The 21,576-nt window shown below is 32.8% G+C and overlaps 1 protein-coding gene across 8 annotated transcripts in view; it reads left to right on the forward strand.

Annotated features, from left to right (window-relative positions):
• The window catches only part of LOC149421584 (uncharacterized), a 559,544-nt gene that overhangs the window by 454,385 nt on the left and 83,583 nt on the right, over positions 1-21,576 (forward strand). Inside the window, exon 1 of one of the 8 annotated variants that reach the window (XM_089634896.1) lies at positions 9,678-9,997. The exons of the other annotated variants lie outside the window; for them this stretch is intronic. Within the exon in view, the coding sequence (XP_089491022.1) occupies positions 9,989-9,997 (9 nt within the window). The 5' untranslated portion in view covers positions 9,678-9,988. Of the gene's footprint in view, positions 1-9,677; positions 9,998-21,576 lie in introns of those variants that run through there. 8 annotated transcript variants of the gene reach the window in all.

The raw sequence follows: 21,576 nt of genomic DNA on the forward strand, positions 1-21,576 counted from the left end.
GGTGCTCTGAAACCACTGAGCTATGTCGGCTTATTTCCAACCCGCCAAATGATTCAATACGTACGAGTACATCAATCAACAATTAGTGCTTATTATATTATTTCCATCTGTAAACAATCAATTTTATTTTTGTAGGAAAGGCTTTTTTAGAAAGGCTAAATTTCTCACTAGATGGCGTCGAGACATATAATAACTTCATTTTTTGGTGAAATATTTTTAAATTGTCAAATATTATTATTTTTTAATGATAAACTAATGTTTATAGGACAAGGTTTTATACATAGCATAAAGGACAACAAATAATTATAAGCAATAATTAGTCGCCTGAAATATCAATACAAATTGAAAATATCTCCCAAGTAAAAATAAATGCCGCCAACGGGAATTGAACCCGTGCCTTCTGATGTTTATATGCTTTATGATGTTTATAATCAGTAACTGAATGGTTTAGTGGTTAATTGGTCATTGAGTTATAAACATTACTTATTAATTTCGAAAGATTTCAAATACGTGTAGGTGTTGCAAGACCGAGGAAAAATTGGGAAAAGTAAATAAATAAAGTACCTGGTTTTTCAGATCTGGTGACTAAACATTCTTCGTTAGCTATAAACCGTTTAAAGTTTATGATTCCCACCATATCAACAATGAAAGTAGGTACCTGCAACAAAAATTGATGTTCAAGAATATTCAAGATACCACACGTCAGAACTAATGTTCTAGCACAGCGAATAGTGACAAAAGGAATTGTGCTATTAAATGAAATCTCTAGAACATTAGATAGATATATTTAATAAATAACCTTAACATCTTTTGTATGTATTATTTCCCAAATGTTAAGAAGGTACTGTAAATGGATAATTAATCTGCTGTACAAAAATTAAATAAAAATTGTGTAATAATTGATTTATAATGTGCAGGTAAGTATGATGGATTTTATAATGTATGTGGTCATTAAAAATCTTACCAAGCGGTGCTTGTTAGAGTGCCGAGTTGATAAAAATGTTTTTTATTTTTTTGAAGCAATAAGAAACACAAATTGTACAAATAATTTTAGAAATCTTTTTTGGTATAAATACAGGGTTTTCCAATAAGATGTGTTATTTTGATATTCAATCCTAAAAGATCAATGGTTTCGTTGCTTATGTGGCACGTAGCGCCGTCTTGTTAAAAGTAAACGTTGTCCAGATCAATACCATACAATTCCGGCCATAAAAAATCATTAATCATCTCTCGATAGCGCAATCCATTTACCTTAACTGTTGCTCCAGCCTCATTTTCGAAAAAGTAAGGTCCAATGATTCCGCCGGACCATAAACCGCATCAAACAGTCACACGTTGAGGATAGAAAAGCTTTTCAATAATAACTCTCGGGTTTTCCGAGCCCCAGATGTGACAATTTTGCTTGTTGACGAAGCCACCGAGTTGAAAATGGGCCTCATCACTCAAGATGATTTGCATTTGATTCACTCAAGTGAATTTTAATAATTTCTATTTAATTTTGTTGAAGCGTATCGTTCCATTTTTATCAATGGCGTAGTTATTACTTGTCAAATGTCAAAAAATGACAGTTTCAAAAGTAACATCTACCGAAATAGCGGGCTATTTAAAATAACACCACTTATTGGTAAACCCTGTAGTTCATGTAATAAAATTATTCAATTATCATATCGCGGAATTACTTTCAAAATTTGGTAACTACATTTTTTGTTTTTTATGAGTTAGCAATGATTAATGTTAATGTATTATAATCTATGTCTGGAATAAAGTTTGGGTCCCCTCTTATAACGTTTAGTAGGTTTTCAGCTACTGCTTTTTAAAATTTTTATTCGTTTTTTTTATAATTAATATACAAGAAAAGCAATGTATAGGCAATAACAAAAATAAGTATATTTGGTTAAAAAACAACATTCTAGTGATTTTTTTTTTAATTAACGTCAACTATTTCCCAAAACCCTGACTTCAGAATGAAAACAAAACATTAAAATTGAGTTTATTCCAAGATATATTATTGTAAGTTACCATCTTTTGGCTGCAACCTAACGTTGTGTAACAATCTAAATAACATATTAACATTTCTTTAATATACAAACTATAAAAAAGTGCCAGCACCCTTACAAGAGCAATAATTAGATTTATAATCGAGATTCGATTTTTTAAATGAAGCTTATATTTAATACTTACATTCAAAAGGTTGTATTTATATTTTACGTGGTAACAAAAAAATCTTATTACTTCACATTGTGTCTACCTACCTAAACCGTTTTTGTAAATCCCAAGTAGGTACATGCCGGCTTAGGAAAATTCTTTTGTAATAAAATGGGTCTCTCAAATTTTAATAACATTAATTTACACGGATGAAATTTGTTGGAAGAACGAGAGAAGTGTGAGGGAATTCGTGGGTGGAAGGGAGACGGGAATACTCCATCCCTGAGTACCCGGAATAATCATGAATTAAAATGGATTATGGAAAAAAGTTTTTAAATTAAATTGTTGGGCCTCCTCCCCCACTCCAAGTTCCTCTTCCCGCCCCCTAAAGCCATTGTAACTCGGTGATTTATTCAAATTCATTTAGTCACTAATAACCCTGTTTTGTGAGGTTAAGCGGAGAAAACAAAGGGAAAATACCCCGATTTAAAAGTTGGTTATTTTTATCATGCTGGCGAAGTGGTTACCATTCATACTAGTTAGCGCAGGTTTGATCGATCATTTTACACGGCCCGGATCGCACACGTCCCACTGGCGAAGTGATCGGGTCTAGAGTACCCGCTCTTTGACCGGGTACTTTTACACGTGGAAAAATGCCATAGAGTAGAGAAGAAAGATCGAATCGCGCGCTGCCCGCCGCCGGCTGCCGCGTACCGTAAGTCGAAAGTACCCGCAGTACTCGTCACGTCACCCGATGTTTGATTGAGTACTTTCGTTTGATGTAGGTAAGTAGTAGATAAATTATAACCTATTTTAGATTTCAGGTCAGTTATGTAACATCTCTATTTATCTGTCGCAAGAACGAAATTTGAGATGCCCGGTCTATAAAATTCATACAACTTGGTCGCTCTCCACACCAGCATCAACACGGGTCGGAGGTTCCGACTATCAAATTTTTTTTGAAAAGTAACCGATCGATCATTGCTGGTTCAAGAGCAGGTTACAATGATCGGGTCACGATCAATCCAGGACTAATTTTCTTTCAGTTTTAACCACTGAAGAGATTACCGATAGAGGTGTGTTGTGGGCTTGTCTAGTGTGCCAGAAGTAAAGCCATGTTTATTATTCCTGGTGATTTTTTATTATTCTATCTTCAACAAAATGATAGAAGGTCTTATGGAAGTTAAAATCGGTATTGATCACACTTCTAGGGATGGTCGGTTCATTGCTATGGATCCTGAGTATATGGGTTTGAGTCTGGCCGCTTACATATTTTTTGTTTGTTCGTTGGCGATCTGCAGTATTGCTCGGGAACGGTGACGAATTACAGATATCTTAGATAAATTTGTTATCGACTTCCTTGGGCTTGGGGTGGTTAATAATCGATTTGTTTGGTTATGATTACGGTGTACATTTTCTCAACTATCGGTAGGCTTTTTTACTCATAATAACGTTTTTAACGTTTTCAAACGCGATATATTTAAACAATTTTTAAAACGCTTTACAAAAGACGAACGCGGGCTCAGCAATAAGGCGTGCGTAACTAATCAACTAATATTGACATTTTCTATCCGCTTGCCGTGAAGTGAATTGTTCAGTTTAGAGAAAAAAGGTTTAAAAATTTAAAAATCATCTTATTATACTTTTAAAACGTAGTTGTCGTGATTCTTCTATTTATTAGTTGTTCCAAATGCAAGAAAAATCCGATCTGTTAAATGACTCAACTGTTATTTATTTTAGTACCTTCTGATATACCCAAATTATAATAGCTTGCCCTGATGATTCTTACGTTAATGGTAACTTTATATACTGGGATCTGTCCTTGAAGTTTATTTTCAATAAATGTAATAATCATGGGTTTATTTATTTGTTTGGTTTATTAATTGTACGTAACCTGTATTTAATTTCATTTTTACCTGTATGTATGTAATTTGTAGATTTTTGTCTGTAACTTAACTGAGTTTTTGTAACTGGATAATTCTCACGTAAGTGAGAACATCTGTAAAAACCCAGTATAAATAAATAAATGTGTTTTAATGATTTTAAAACTCAATAAGGAAAAGGGTTTTGTAAGTGGGGCAAAGCCTGATAGTAGGTAGGTAACTATTATAATAAGAATCATTCTTTGAATTTATATGTGTTAAGATTATAATAAATACATGTGGTTAGTTGAAGTAATATTTAACAAGTATCTTATATTCATTTCAGACTTGAGCGGACTCAAATAATTCAAAAGCTCAGAAAGTAATTTAACAGATAAATTTAATTTCGTTCTACGAGCTGCGAGTATAGAGCTCGTCGCGGGAGGGAGATGAACACATAATATGACTGTCTCCCTCCACTCCGAGATTGCGAGTCGGTAGGGGGAGAGATGAGGGGAAGAGTGCTAATTGCAATTAAAATAGAAAATAGCTCGCAGCCTCAGCGGAAGAAAACTTCTTAGGGTATGTAAGTACCCAATAGTACCCGCCTATGCGCCGAACTCCACAAATTCAAATCTCGCGGTTTGTTTTTTGAGACTTTCTTGAAGTGGACAACACTGAAAACTTTTTTTTTAACAGTGGCGTCACTGGGGTTGGAGACACCCCCGAGCACCTCAGAAATCTTTTTATAATAATGTTACTTTCTCTTCAATCATAATATTATTCCTACACATCACTGAATGTAATGGAAACTACCTACAAAAAAATTAAGAAAACAAAATATTTGATTTTTTTATGTTTATTTATTTATTTCGTATTTCACCGCTCGACCTACTTACTGGCATTGTGTAACCGAAATAATAAAATGTGTGGTATCTTATCGTCACTCTATTTATAACTTTTATCTGCATGTAAACTAATATGGTCTTTTCGTATTCGTAGTACATGCTTATGCCGTATAAATTCACATACGTAAATGTCTAATTAAAACATTTTAGAACTGCACCAAGATTACGATTAATTTAAATTATGTTTTTATTATTGCGGACGTTACAGTTAGGCGTAAGGTTTACACAAAAATGACGGTTAAAATAATATGAAAGTTATAGACCGATGCATATGGAAATACATTTGCAAATAAACACGCAAGCGCCAGAAAAATATTAATAACAACAACTTACTACTTCGCTATTCCCGAAGCTTTTTTGCCCTGATAGTTTTCCAGTGTCTTTATACTAGAAATAAATAAATAATTGTTTGTAATGAATTCAAGAAATATATTTATACGTAAATTTTATTAAAATCCAATTTTTTTTTCTAACTGAAACATTTAATGAAAAATACCATTAGTGGAAAATGCCGATAGAGATCATAGAAATGACAACGCTACTTCGTATTTTCATTATTATTTATGAATACATATTATAAACAACTATTTTATTTGCATTTTTCCAATGACATTACAAACTTACATTTTCCAAGTAAAAACAGTTTAATGTACGAATAAATTGATTTCGGGTGTTTTTAAATCGTCGTGGTTAATTTAATTTCTAAACTGATTCTGGGAACATTTCAGACAAGTGATAAAGTGGATGCCAAAATCATTTTATTGTAATTAATTAATTAATTAGTTTGCATATTTTGAATTTGTACTAATTTTATTTAAAATTTTGGCAGATGTCGTAATTTTTCAAGTTTACTTAATGTGTTCATTCGTAAGGTACATTTTTGAGAGTAACTACAACAATGCTTGTTTTTGAAAAGTAATGATCATGAGGCCTAATTTTTTTTTATAAATATATATGATGATTCACAAATTTTACAATTATAATAATATCTGGTGATCAATGGTCGGCAGTAGTATTTACTAATATTTATGTCGTATCGATGTCACCCTTATAATGGTAGTTACAACCCCGTGGGCCATTCCCCCGTCAACGCCACTGCTTTAGATGTTCACAGAAATAAAAATTATTAAGTTGTTAGAATTTTAAATATTCATTTGTATCTGTAGTTTCCAATGACACGTAGCAAACCTGGAACTTATATATATCACACCGGGAGATAAACTGTCTCTGTAAAAGGGGCCGATACTAAATGAGCTCTCGAATCTGGCAGATGAGCTGTTTCCTGGAATTAATTTCAGTTTGTTAGGGTTATTGTTGCTGACGTTAATTCATTTGGTACCTACCTAATTAGATTAAATTACCAATGTCTCCATCAATCAATTTTATATAGGTTTTATTGGCTTTAAAAATATTTTGTTCGGTCGAGGGCTTCGCTACTGCAGATTGCAGATATTGTGGAATAATAATAATTATTATTTATTCCAGAATTTATGCAGGGATAGTGCAATGCAATACATTTCATATTTAGAAATAATTTATAAAATAATTAGAATAAGAAAAATAATAATACATCGATGGGCAAGAAAAATGCGGAAATTAAGTGAAAAATATTTCAAAAATGATAAACACAAAAATGTGTGAAAGCAGTCGTTTATGGAGGATAATTGGACATCTCCCATCTCCAGAGGGCCATCAAGCGGACTTCATTCAGGAACCATGGCAGTGATGATTGTATTATTTGATTGGCGTAGTCTGCGCCATAAGCTTCCCATGCGGTGGCAGAGAAGCGCTCTGAAAGAGTGCACTCGTCCCTCCAGGTACATTTCCGTAGAGCTGCAGTATTTCTGTAGGCGGAAAAGTTGGCGTTAAGCATTATTTTAAGCGAATTTTAGCTTATGCCATTGGGATGCAGTGTAGTCCACTCACAGTTCTGACGTGTACAGCGAAGTGCAGATGCCTCGAATAGTATCTTTTTCACTTTGTACTGCAAAAGTGAAAACGCCTTAACAGAATACTTGCTCTAACTGATATCGCTCTTCTTTGCATTTCCATGTCCTCAATGTATTTCAGGTCTAACATTAACCAACATCCATTTTCCTTCCGTCTAGCCATACTGAATGTGTTAGCATGTTTTCGTTTCTGCATTTGAAAACCATAACGATTGATTTGGACGTATTATATACAAGGTTATAATTTTTTTCAAAATCTTCACATTTTTGGAGTAGTTTCATTAGTGCGCTATGTGATGGTGCTAGAAGAATATATATCTGCGTAATTAATATTATTTAAAAATACTCCTTGAACATGGCAACCTATTTTAGTGTTATTAAGTCTTTGAATTAGTTAATCACTGTATATATTGGAGACATGCTTCCTCCTTGCCTTACGCCACTTTTCAAATAAAATGGGTTGGAAAACTCGCCAGACCATTTCATCACAATTTCTTGTTGCGTGTACCAAATTCACAAAATCGTTATATCTTCCGAAACTGCTCTTTTCCTAGTAATAATTCGTTAGTTTCTCTTTATTCCACCTGAGTAAGATAAGTTAGCAGATCATCAGTTGGCCAGAATAAGACGTATCGAAGGAACGAACCTTTAAAATAATTTAAGTTAATAATATTTTTATGAAATAACATTTTGAGAACCTGTGAAAAACTCCCCTGGTTTAATCAGTCTAAATGTAGGTAGGTGTTTTTTTTACTATAAACCAAAAATTCTTTATAGCCCGAATCATGTGTGTTTGGTGACCAGATCTGAATAGCCAGGTACTTCCCCGCCTTCCTCTTCCCCATCTCCCTCCCCTCCCCAATACCCTCAGCCTCACAACATACCCCAATTGGGGATGCCATAGTCTCACTGGCTCCAGACGGGAGCAGTTGGGACTCTTGTGCGGTAATACTGTAAAAAAAAAAAAAAAAAAAAAAAAAAAAAATCATATAAAGATGAGAACTTTCGTTAAAAACGAATCAAATATTCTCAAGAACCTTCAAGCTATGAAGTATGTTTCTTTTTTCATTTAAATAACAGAAATGAAATTCTCAAACAGCCACATAAAGTTTTACGAGCAATTTTGTATATAAAGTTCAAGCCAGATATTTTTCCTTGAAGGTGGGTTGGTAGGTACCTCCGGAATCTGTGTTTGAGGAGAATAAAAGCATAGATAAATTACATTCTTTCTTTTATCTCTTTTTAAATGTGCAATAGAACGTTACGTTCCAAAAATACAATATTCCTTTGTGAGTCGTTTTCAAACTTCCTTTCACATACTGCATCTCTTTTCTTCTTACAAAGTGTAAGGAATTGATGTTCTCCGCAGTAATCAGCTTTGAAGCTTTCATACAATTTCCTTAAAACATGCGCAGACCGTGTCTGTAACGGGGAGCGTTGAGCATTCGCTTAATAAATACATTACTCATTACTCGCCTTTGAATATTATTCATGTCTCTTTCAGTGCGCAAGAGAATTCATCTTACGATTCAAATCCATTTCTATCCTGCCATTTAATTTTGAATCTTCTAGAGATTTAACTCATTTTGTACTGATCCTGGTCTGATAGGTAGGTACTTACTACCGACATTGAATCCTTTTCGCCACCTACTGCAAAAAATAAATAACATTGATTTATTTGCTAACCTTTTATCCAAAAGTCCAAACTACCCAGCGGCATCCCCACTTAAGGTATGTTGTGAGGCGGAAGGGAGTGTGGGGGAAAGGTCACCAGACACGGCTAAAGCTACTTAATACCTAGTATTAAAAGCCTTTTTAATATGCTTTCGCTCCAATATTAGTTCACGGGAGTTTTAAGTTAGGTACTTACCTATATGTAGTTTTTCTTATTTTTTATCAAGTACTTACCTACAATAAAATTATAGTAAAATATATTTCTAACCATTATTAATCTACATCCTCCCAACCTACCGGTGAAATCAATAATTTTGTTGTAAATCTTACTCACTTTTATATTATATTGTGAAGGAATATTAGAGTTTTGTGTAAATATACCTTGCAAATTATTATATTCATTTCTTCTATTTGTACAATTTTTATAACATTACAGATTTAGGGTCTAAGAATTTAAACAATAGGAACATAAACACAAAAAAATCACAAAATGTAATTAATTAATTAATTTTTTCCATGATTTTATTTTTAAATGATTGTTGAGATCTGAGATCGATATCTCAATTTACTGATAATATTTTTCTTGATTACGATTCGATTCCTTAGTACGTTTCTTCATAAATTTCCATTTAAAAATCTACATCCAGTATTCAATTCACCTATTAACTCTTTTATTTTCAAAATCCCATTGTAGGCATGCTTAAATTAAAGTTATAATCAAAATGTGCGTTCACAAATCAAAAAGATGAATCCTAATGAAAGGAAAAGTTTTTTTTTCTTTTTCTACCCCATAAAATATTATTTTTAATCTGTAAAAATTTTTATCGTGTAAAATACTATTGCACAACTCGAAATTTCATTTGAAACGTCACATATTTATCTGTAAGGTGATCCTCTAATAATACTATGGAAGAGGACCTTTCGAGGGAGATAAAAAGAAAAAAAGCAAACATGTCAAACATAATATTATCGAACGCGCATTTCATATTACGCGGCTGAAGTTCTATTCGTCAACCGTTGGTTCGCGGGCCGCCCGCAGTACGGACTGCGTGGATACTATTGGAGTGCGGACTGAGCGGAGTGCGACTGGAATGTTGGCAGCGCCCCAAGCGGGTTCACGCTTGCGCCCGTACCAACTTCACAGTCGTCCATCGGCCGCTCGCCGTGCAACTTGTGTCTCTAGGTTATGTCAAACTGTGTCTTGGATTTATTCACAAGTGCCTGAAATGTGTATTAAGTAAACAATCAATTAAAGTTTAGTTACAAATGTTAGCATTGTTACAATTGTGTCCAGTTCTGTTTGTGCAACATAACCTAAATTTTTGGTGATGTCAAATTTATACAAATAATATTTTTGTAAGATTTGTATATTTTCAGTGTTGTACCCAGTGTTTGCCTGTGAATATTTGGTTTTGTGGATGCAATTCTAAGGATTGATTAAAACCGTCGGATGTTATCTGTAAGTCTGAATTAATTATATTTCATAATATCTAGATTTATCTGTCAATAAACTTGCTGTCAAGTTTTTCAACATTCAGAACTTATGTGTGTTATCCATTATTATAGTTTTATTAAAGCACAATTATAATACAATACAATTAAACAAACAACATAATGCGTCCTATCGCTAGTAAATGTATCTTACAACTTAATATTGTAGCATTTTCCTGATCCATACGTGTAAATATATTTGAAATTTTTGAAGTTTGTCGCGATCCTGTATTTTACGAATTCGTGAATATTCGACACAAAGTAGGACCATCCTACCAAACCACATATAAGACCACATTTACATTTAAAAAAAACGTTTCAAAAATACAAATTATAAGCTTCGTGCGAAGAAAATAGTACACTTTTGAATTTTGTATACGTGAAAATCTCAGTTTGTCCAACATTACGTTTTGGAATCAGTTCGCTGTCGTTTGAGACCGGCAGAGCCATCTGTCGCGGCAGGTGGTAACGATTACCTTCCCGGCAGCCATGCAAAAGGCAAACTTTTTTCGGGAACAAAAAATCTCCGTTGGTGGTTAGGTACTTATTCAAATCGTGGCTATTTTTGTATTACCATTCAACGGTTTTTATAAATTTTATTTTTAATCTGTTCATCAACTGCTAATAAAAGAAATATAATGGCTATTCATTGAACCGAAGCGTGATGGCACTAAAGTAATAATAATAATTCTATAATTTTTATAGCGCCGTTTTTTGTATTGATAAACTATCCCAGGGTGCTGTACAAATACTACATGCTAGGCTTTAACTTATGCACAAACAGAGGATACAGAAACATGCCGACACATAAAATAATATATAAATAATTATTAACATTTTTTTAACAATGTCGCGGGCTCTGGTGTAGGTAAATAGATAAATATTTTTTTTTTTAAATTAGGTATATGTTTTTTTTTCTTTTGCACTATAAGCGAGTAAAGAGGTTATTCTAAAACTTATTTATTAGTAATGACAAAATGAACATTGGTCTGTGTTTTGAACTTTCTAATAAATATGCCCTCATTTAAAATAAGATTTTGCTTGAACAGAAATTTTACCTGGAGTCTAATATAGTTTTTTTAACATTTTTATCACATTAACTGAAAATTTGCATTGATAGATGTTCAATTAGCGGTACTTGTTTATTTTTGTTCTCTTTTTTGGAATCGAACACTCGTTATTATTTTTTGCTGTACGAGATACAATGATAAATTCTAAAAATGTGGAACACAAAATGGTTTTTCAGTCCTCATCTGCACTCGCCTACTTTCATCGCAATATGGCGTGACGATTGACCTGAAATCTTTACAATACTTGGATTCAGGCATTTTGAATACGAAATCAATACAATCTATGTTAATTATTTCTGCATTCTGCCGTTCGGCGAACACCGTTCTTGCATTTTTTGACATCGGCAAAATACATCCATTTATAAATACCTCCGTATGTTTGTAATTATAATTATTATATTATTGACTACTCTTTTTGTTTTTTTTTTAAATTTTCTTGGTAATAAGATACATATAGGTTATTTCAATATATTATTATACATATATATATATACCTACTTATTGAGCTCTTTTTGTAAAATCTTATCAAAATAGATAGTACACGTAATAAATTACGGAAAGTAACTTAACTTGCCAAGATGAAAACTAAGAAATTTTGTTTCTATTAAATCAAAAAAAAATTTCAAATATAGAATAAAAATAATAATATCTTATAAAATATATCATATAGATAGGTACTTTATCGTTTGTCTGGATTTGAAAAGTTTTTTTATAATTTTCACAACAGGGCAACATGTACAAATAAGGAAATTCGATGGTTTATTTTCAAATGTCATATTGGTTAGATAAGGTGCGCAATTCTCAGAAACTCCTGTTGTTTTATAATCCTTATTATATAAGTGCTTTCTTTTTTTTTTTTTCCTTTTATAAAAATTTTAATGCACCTATTTTTTTTCATTTCTTTGTACAATTCTTCCTTTCTTAATTTGTTGTAGTATGCTTTATAATAATTGATGTGACGACCTCCACGTGTAGCCCGGAATAAAAGTATTTTTACAATAAAATTCCTAAATTGCTCTCATTTAAAAACTTAATTCGTAAATAAGTGCGGTTGTAATTTAATTGCTATTTTATTACAACAGGAAATACATAATATGACAAAATATTTCATCATGAAATTAGGTAATCGCGTTTTTAACTGAACGTTTATTGAAGTTGTGCCAATTCTGTCACGCAATTTTATAATTTACAATTTCCGTCGGAAAATATTATTTGAAAGTAAACTTGATGGTACTTATTAATATTCTGTTTTAATCTATTGGAAGTAATGGCTAAATAAGATAAAAATGACTCACTTTATTATGTATTTCCAAAAAAATACTGTTCCTGATTTTTGTTCAGTTGAAGATAATATACTACATATTAGGTTCTCGTCACATTGTACAAAATCATGTATTGTTTCATAGTGCTTTCACACAAACGATGTATTGAATTACGTAAGTCTAAACATAACCTTTTTATAAATTTAATTTTTCTTTACAATGGTATAAACGACGAGATTCGGTTTGGATAAGATACTTATAAAATGAAAATACCCTGGACACAGAATTAGTGCATTTTTTTAATGACATTGAAGTCGAATCTAGGGTGAGAAGAAATTTCCTGGCGGCCATCTTGTATGACTTGCGTTTGAAATGATTTGTGTGTAGAGTAATACAAAATAAACTATTTTATTAAGGCAACTATACAGGCTTAAGGTATTTTGTGGGTATTTGATGAGACGTGGAAAGGGATATATCATTAAAAAATAAGCACGTAAAAGCATTTGTCATATATCTTCCCCCCACGCTGATTCAAATTGTTCTCAAATAGTTCTTGGTTGTAATATCATACAGTTATTCATGTACCTACCTATACCTACCTAGTTTCATTTGAACAGTGACAGTACATACCTAATTAAATTGACTCACATTATTATTATTATTATTTGATAACTTGTATAGCAGCGTTTTTCTGAAAAATAGCCTCAAGGACGCTGCACAAATTATTACGAATACCTAGTATCTATCTAATTTTATTATTTAGAAACAGAAAAACATCTTTATTACATCACATTTAATATGTTTAATTTTAGGTTTTATAAATATAAGTATATTATTTTACGTGACGGCCGTTTCGCCTTTCTGAACGAACTGTAAAACTGTGGCTTGGCGACTTGATATGTAGGTATATATGTTTAGTTATTGCTAAACCCTCGTTCGTATATTAAAATATGTACATCGTAACGTTATCGATAATAACTTCTGTGTTAAACGTAATTATAAAATATACATCTTTAATTACGTATTTTGTACGTTATATTGTGTACCATGAGTATTTTACGTTCAAATCCATATTATTTTTCTTATTCTGTGAATAATATTTTTTAGCTTCGATTTGACCTGCAATCATTTTAATTTATGGCATAGATCCCCATCTACTTAAACTAATTTTAATTACAAATGGCTAATTACATTTTTATTAGGTTTCTTAATTTCCAAGAACCATAAAAGTAAAATAACTCTTCTTTACTTGCGAACATAATATTATTAGTCATTTCTTTGTTCATAACAATATATTTGAATACAGTTTTTTTACATGCTTTTCGACTTCCACACTAAACACATGTCCGTAGTATTATGGTAGTAAGAGAAGATGCAAGAGAAGGTAATAATTCTTATCATTTTTTAACATTATAACAGGGTTTTTTTTCCTTGATGTATTGCTTAAAATTAAACGTAATTATTTTAGTGTTTAAATTTTGTAGGGATATTGTTTACCAGAATATAGAAAGTCAGATTATCTAGGTTATCTGAAGCAGCAAAAACTCTCAACAGTGAGTGTTACAAATTTTTCACAGATTTTATCCTAGAAGCTAACGTACGTAACGTAAATCACATAATGAGCTTAAAATACTCAATATGACCCCATACTTTTCTTTCCGTGTACATTTTTTTCTTCGGCAAGAGATCTATCTACTTGAGTGAACAAAATAAATTTCGCACCGGGAAGTATAGCTACCTAGTTCATATAAGATCCGTTTAAATCGACGTTAAGAAAATCTTATACGCTGTATAAAAAAATGTCTTTTGTTGGAGTAATGAATCAACGTGCAGACAGGAAAATGAGGACTCTCCAGTATTAATATAATACATTCTGTTATCTGATTACGTGTCAGGTCACATCCCGCTGCGTGTGAATTGTGAATTGGCCTTGTCCAGGGAAAGAAAAGTCCACGTTTTACCGAGGCGGTGTTGCCACTACTAAAAATAATATGGCTCTAGGACAGTGGACGGGACAGGTGTTCGCCGTACCTACCTGGAATTCCACGCAGTCCCACCCGCGTGGGTACCTACCTACCAGCTTACCGACATCGTAACAGGCCACGTGGGCTCGCCGCCCGCTCCTCCTGTCATCCATTACCAGGGTGACGTAAGAAAGCCCGCGAAAGCTTCGTACGGCGAATGGCCGATTCGGCCACGGTACTACGGTGAATCAAGCGGCACGCGATGCGATTGATGACACCTAGTTGCACGCGTGACCGGGTGGCGCCCGACCATGGCGTGGGACACGGTGTCAATCACGCCTCACGCCCGCAGTGGTCAGCGTGAACGACTTGCGAACGTAAACATTGCGGACAGGACTTCACGTTTACGGCCAAGCTCACGGCATTTTTTCGCACTGTACGTTTGTCTACGCTTTGCTCTATGGGTATAAAACTTTCATGTCTTATGCCATTTGCATCAATCTTCCTGCCGAGACCCTAGACACTAAAAGCGCCTCTATTGTGAGACGAATGGGCACTTTGTTCTAATTTGTTTTTGATTTCGTAAATATCTGTCTTAACGACCTGCAATTTTTTTAGGTTACAATTCTTTTTTTCGGAATTTCGCATTTTATGAGGATACGTGATAAAAGATTTAACTTCAGTAATTAAATAAATATCACTATTCAGTTTAATTGACTATGCTATTAACAAAAATTTAACTTTAAAATCCTGATGTTAAATAACTTTCAATGCATAAATATGTTTTTGAAATCGAGTTTTTAAAATATTGACTTCCATCTTGACTTGTGGCGTAATATATGATGGTTTTTAACTCTCCTAGTAGGTACCACTGCTTTTTGCCTATCAACCTTCAAATTATGATCTAATCTTACTATTCTTATAGGATAACCACATTGTAGTGCACTTTGAATGGATATTATTGGTCGATGATATTTTCACATCGTTTGCAAGTCCAACGACTCCTTCCCATTATTATATCTTAATAATACTTGATATAATTTGGATAAGATATCCTCCTATCATATATCATGGAAGATGCCATCGACCCGGCAACGCTGCAAGTCACATGGCCTTTATTTTTCGAGCAGGTAGAAACGTTTACAATGAAATATGAACAACTCTAAAAAAAGGGTTAGAGGGTTCTGCCCTAATTTCAGGCCGTTATCGGGACAATGAATAGGCCACAACATGTTTTCAACTTGTTTAGCTTTAGCTGCGGAGATAAAAGAATCCTAAGTGAGATTGAAAAACTCATTTGACCACAAAATAGCCAACTACGGAAATTAATCACGCTTCTTACATAATCTATGCCTTATAACAAAATTGTTTACCTTTATCGTCATCATAAATACTAATTTCCGCTGTGGGTGTGCCTGTGATTGTAACTCTGGTTCAATGAACTCCGATTTGTTTTGAATTTAAGTGTCATTTTAAAAATAAGATGTGTCAAAAATTCAGAAAGCGATATTATAGTACATACCTGTAATGTAATATTTTTTGCAAGAAAACTATTTTATTTCTACATTATTTGAAATGTGTATTTCTTTCGTTTAAATTTACTGTGGCTATTCTATAGTATAGTAAGATTTCGTGATTTATCAAGGATATACCATTTTAAAGGAAACGTCGTTTACTAACTAGATCAAGAAACAAATTAAATTATATCATTTCTCTATGATTAAATTAAATTATAAAGAAATTAATTGACAATATTTGTTTTTGAGAGGCACGGATCAAGAGGCAAATATTTTATATATACTTTCAGCTTTATAAATCCCACACTTATAATCTTATATTCCGTGTTTTTTCACAGGTTTGCGGTAGTTGCAAAATCAATTTCGACCGCATTTGAAAAACGATTATTAGGAAATTGACACTTCAATGCAATAATAATATACAATAAATAACACTTAAATTTGTTTTTGGCCACTTTAATTTTATTTAAACTCTACCGGTTTCAGAAGAACCCTTCCTTCATCATCGATTGTTTTTAATAAGATGAATTCCTGATGAAGGAAGGGTTCTTCCGAAACCGGTAGAGTTTAAATTAAATTAAAGTGGCCAAAAACAAATTTATGTGTTATTTTTTTATATTATTATTGCATTGAATTGTCAATTTCCTATTATTCGTTTTTAAAATGCGGTCGAAAAAATGAAACAAACTAAATATTAACTAATTTAAACTTTGTTATTCGATTCAACTTATACAAAATGCATCTATATAAAATAATCACAATTATTATGTAACTTGAGATTCATGAATGTAATTACACAATATTATTTTTTTTTTTAGAGAAATTGGTAAAAAAAATATCAAGATCATCGATTTTAATTATTAACATAACACTAGTTTAAAAACCACGCCACGCGTTGCTGTGGATCAGTCTGTCTGTTCGGATAGAAAAACTATAGCGCGTGTTGCTTTTACGTCTAACAGATGGCGTTGTTTTAAAAAACAAAAACGTTTTTTTACATGGCACATTCGAATGCAACGTTGTGTCAAAATTTTTAAAAAATCGGTGAAGAAATTTTGGATTTTTAAGATTTTGAACAAACGAACATTTACAATTCTATTTATATTAAAAAACTAATTGGTGGTGTTTATTCATAGATATGAATTTCCAATTGAAATCGTTTTGTCGCGACTATTTCAGAATTTTAACCTGAAGTAATATCTAATAATTAATATAAAATCGGATCATATAATTTACTTAAGTTTGATTCGAGAACTCTGTGCTTAACATATTCGACGACTATAAAATATAAACGGCCTCTTGCCACGCCCAAGTAACAAAGCAAGTTAAATGCAATCACTTATTAAAATACACAATATTATTTATTATTAGCAATGAAGGCATTGTAATGATGAGAACAAAAAACAAACACACCTAAATCATTCCGTCCTCCGCACATTTTTATGTTTTGCCGTACTCTTAATTGCCGATATTACTGGTAACTCCGACTTACAATTATTATTATTATTGCCTTAATTAATTTATGACCAAACAGTCGTAAACCATTTTATGGCTTTAATTAAAACCGGCCGAGGCTCACGCCATTTTTCATAAATATTAAATAATATTTATTAAAATTATCATGACGCGTTGTTTTTTTAGTCCGGCCGATATGGAAGCTTCCAATTTGCTACGTTTTCGAAAAACTTTGCTCTTCTCTCGTGTTCAGTGTCACGTAAAACGTTTTTGATTAACTTTATTCGGCAAACCTCGTTACGTGGATCGCGGCGTTTTTCGTTTCCGCTTAAAATCTGATTACGTCATTGTTTTAGCGCAAATCTAGTGATAAAATGTATTTTTCTGTGATATTATGCTGGACTGTGGTAGGTACCTTAATAAAGGGGGAATGTTAGAGATTTGGAAGGGGAAAGGGACATTTAACCCTGACACGAAACTAAGTAATGTTTGTGTTTTGTTAAAACGGCGAAATTGGTTTGTTTTTCATTTTAGCTTCAAGTACAATCGTACAGTAATCAGTAATCATAGCTGCGGTTTGAAAACTTCAACGGTTCTTTATGAAAATAACAGAGGGCGCCACTTGCGTTTCCAACAATCTTGAACTATTCAAGATTGTTGGAAAATTATTAATTATTACAACCATGCTCTTACTTAAGAAAAATATGTTAGTTAGGTAGTAAACCATAATTATTTATATATATATATTTATATTATTTTTGTTTTAATCAATGTACACTTAAGTTAACAAATCGAAATATGTATTTCTTTTAACTTAATTAATAACCTTAAAAAAAAGAACTGTACAGTCACTAAGAAATAATACTATCAGCTAATAGTACAGATTATATATTTTTGGATAGTCATTCGTGCTCTGCATTACTAAAGTTTGTCAGAATGCCCGTGTGTCAAAATACGATACAATGGCATATTTTTCTGGTAAACTTTACATTGTGATACATTGAAATCCGATTAGACTTTGGTATCGCTTTCAGGCAATAAAGGTCAAAACTTTACACTTACTCATCCTCCGAATCTCAATTTTTACATTCTCCTGTCTTGTCGGCACACATCGGTAGATAAAACTTGATATTTATGGCTGCACAGACTGCCTTATAATTCGCCCATAATAATAATAAAATCCGTTGTAGTACTGTTTTTAGAATCGCTTTTACGGCCTGTTTATCATCGGTGCCGTTTCCATAACATAATGTACGTACAATGGAGTGGAAATATCTAATAGACTGCCATTTACCACTACATTATATTACGTGAAATTTACATTTTGGTCTACTTTATTCTCCTCGGAATAGACAAAGCAATATGGTGTGCATTTCTACAAATAATAACTTCACTCTGGCTATTCTACATTTTGTTTCCTAATTAACACACTATGAGCGGGAATGGTATATTTACCCGCGCGGCTGACTGGTGCTTATCGGCGGGACGGGTAAAAATATCCTTTACGCCAGCTCCACTTCAAAGGCGAGGAAGGAAAATTATTATTATTGTTTCCCGTGACTATTTAATCTAAACGCATGAAGACATTACAAACTACACACACATATAACAAAAAAATATAAGCCGTTGTTTCTTTTATGTACACACATACTCTTATTCGCAATAATTAGGCAATTTTATCGTGTTAAATTTCAAAGATTGTTTGTTAGTTGTACTGGGAATATGAGTACCTATTATATTTTTATGACGTGTTATAAATTCATTGGACCTTTACTTTTATGAGATAATCCCGAGGATGTTATTACAATAATCATTTCCTGAATGAGAGATAACACAAAAATTGTTTAGCAATTGGATGTATTTCCGGCACTCGTTACTTGTGAAGATACAGTGGCGCTAATATACACGTGCTTTAGTTATGATATACAGAGTTACAAAACAGACGTGTTTTTTAGTGGAATTTATTTAATTGATATTTTCTTTTACCCTTCAAAAATGTCTTCAGATACTAACGAAAGGGATGAGGATATATTTTTGCGCTAATCGCGAAAAACACCCGCTATAGGCTAGAGTCTATTGTTTGAAGCTCCCGACTACGATGTGTTAACAAGCCCTATATGTCTAGTTTCATCGCAAGTTTAAATGAAATACGAACTTTTGGTTAGTGACAGGCGTAATCGAAATATTTTAGTAATTGATCTTTTTAATTTATACTTTGAGACTTACGAATGTAAAGTTTATATGCATCACAGCAAACAACCAGAGTGGACCAAATGAATTTAAAACTTCATACTAAACTTTAAAATAATCGTGAAAAACTGTAAATTTGATAACAAGTACTACTGTACTTATTCTTGGTATCGTATTTAAACATGTGATCCAATTTGTATACTAGTCACAGGCTTCGTATTGAAATTATATCTTTATGTTTTGACAGTTCCTTGGAAATTTTTAATTTGCAAGCTGAAAACGGTTGCGTTTCACTAGAATTTCAGTAAAAACATTTGTTTATTTTATGACAGCTCACCTTTTTAGTATTGAAAGAGTTTTCGTTCTGCAGAAAAAAAAGATTTAAATCCATCTCATTTTTTTAAATTGAAAACTGTATGATTTTATTACATGACGTAATTAAAAATTAATCACGATAATTAGAACAACGGGTGATTACTTTTGCCCCACCCTGTATTATGAATAGTAAATGTAATTATTGTGAAACGATATTAAGTAATTAAATAAAATGTTCGTACTTTTACTTGATTTAAACCCAATACCTCCGGATTCGTAGGCGAGAGCCTTAATCCTCGATCGCGTAGGCCGCCAATCTAATGGTTTAGCGTTTCCATGTTTACAATTAATTATCTTTATACAGGGTTTTCCAATAAGAGGTGTTATTTTGATATTCAATCCTAAAAGATCAATGGTTTCGTTGCTTGTGTGGCACGTAGCGCCGTCTTGTTGAAAGTAAACGTTGTCCAGATCAATACAACCCAATTCCGGCCATAAAAAATCATTAATCATCTCTCGATAGCGCAATCCATTCACCGTAACTGTTGCTCCAGCCTCATTTTCGAAAAAGTAAGGTCCAATGACTCCGCCGGACCATAAAGCACCAAACAGTCACACGTTGAGGATAGAATGGCTTTTCAACAATAACTCTTGGGTTTTCCGAGCCTCGGATGCTACAATTTTGCTTGTTGACGAAGCCACCGAGGTGGAAATGGGCCTCATCACTCAAGATGATTTGCATTTGATTCTCTCAAGTGAATTTTAATAATTTCAATGCGTTTTTGAAGCGTGTATCGTTCCATTTTTTATTAATGGCGTAGTTTCTAATTGTCAAATGTCAAAAAATGACAGCTTCAAAAGTAACATCTACCGAAATAGCGGGCTATTCAAAATAACACCTCTTATTGGAAAACCCTGTAGATTGTGAGTGGTAGAGGTTTTATGATCGGCCCTGTGCCTGTCGGGTAATTGCGAACGCGGAGCTAAACTAGATTCACTTTCTTGTCGTTTGTGAGTTATGACTGCGAGTTCATAGATCTTAATGATTTAATAAAACATGGCAGGCCATGACCAGTACACGCTTCAACAGTCGTTATGAGTTGACCTATTGGTTAACACGCTGCGGGGTGGAACCGGTGAAGATGTTATACCGAACCTAAAGCATTGTCTCAATTTACTATCCTTAACCTATATTTCTATTCCCTTTACGTTATTATTTATTTTAAGGCAAAAAACTCACGGAGAAAAATGAGTACGGCTGATTCATTAAAATCCTGTTAAAAACGTGATGGCACTCCATTTACAACCAACTATCGGTACATTCATAATATATCTGAACACGTGTTCACGTAGCTGCTCTTATTATATTAAATATAAAGACGAAAATATATTAGAATTTTTACGAACACGTGTTCCTACATCCCCATAACATATTCGTGTTTTACCGACAGTTAATTAGGAATCCTGTCAATTTATTCGTGCAATCAAGAAATACAAATAATGTGACCAGATTCTTAATAAATAAGCAATATTTTGTATTAGTAAGTTTTCTCCGTGTATATAAACAACATTAGCTTAAGAAACTTTATTGGCTTCACTTTGTTTGACGTCGTATTTTTGTATTATAAATAAAAGCCGTTTATTTCTTACAATAATGATACAAAACAAGTTCCTCTCCCTCTCTTTTTTTATTTTACGCAATTACTAAAACTTCCAAATTTGTTGAATTTTGACAGCTTAATAATAATAATTATATTATAATTATTATTATTTT

This window comes from Hesperophylax consimilis, chromosome 8 (assembly GCF_061612785.1).
Source record: "Hesperophylax consimilis isolate HC1 chromosome 8, BYU_Hcon_1.0, whole genome shotgun sequence".
NCBI lineage: Eukaryota > Metazoa > Arthropoda > Insecta > Trichoptera > Limnephilidae > Hesperophylax > Hesperophylax consimilis.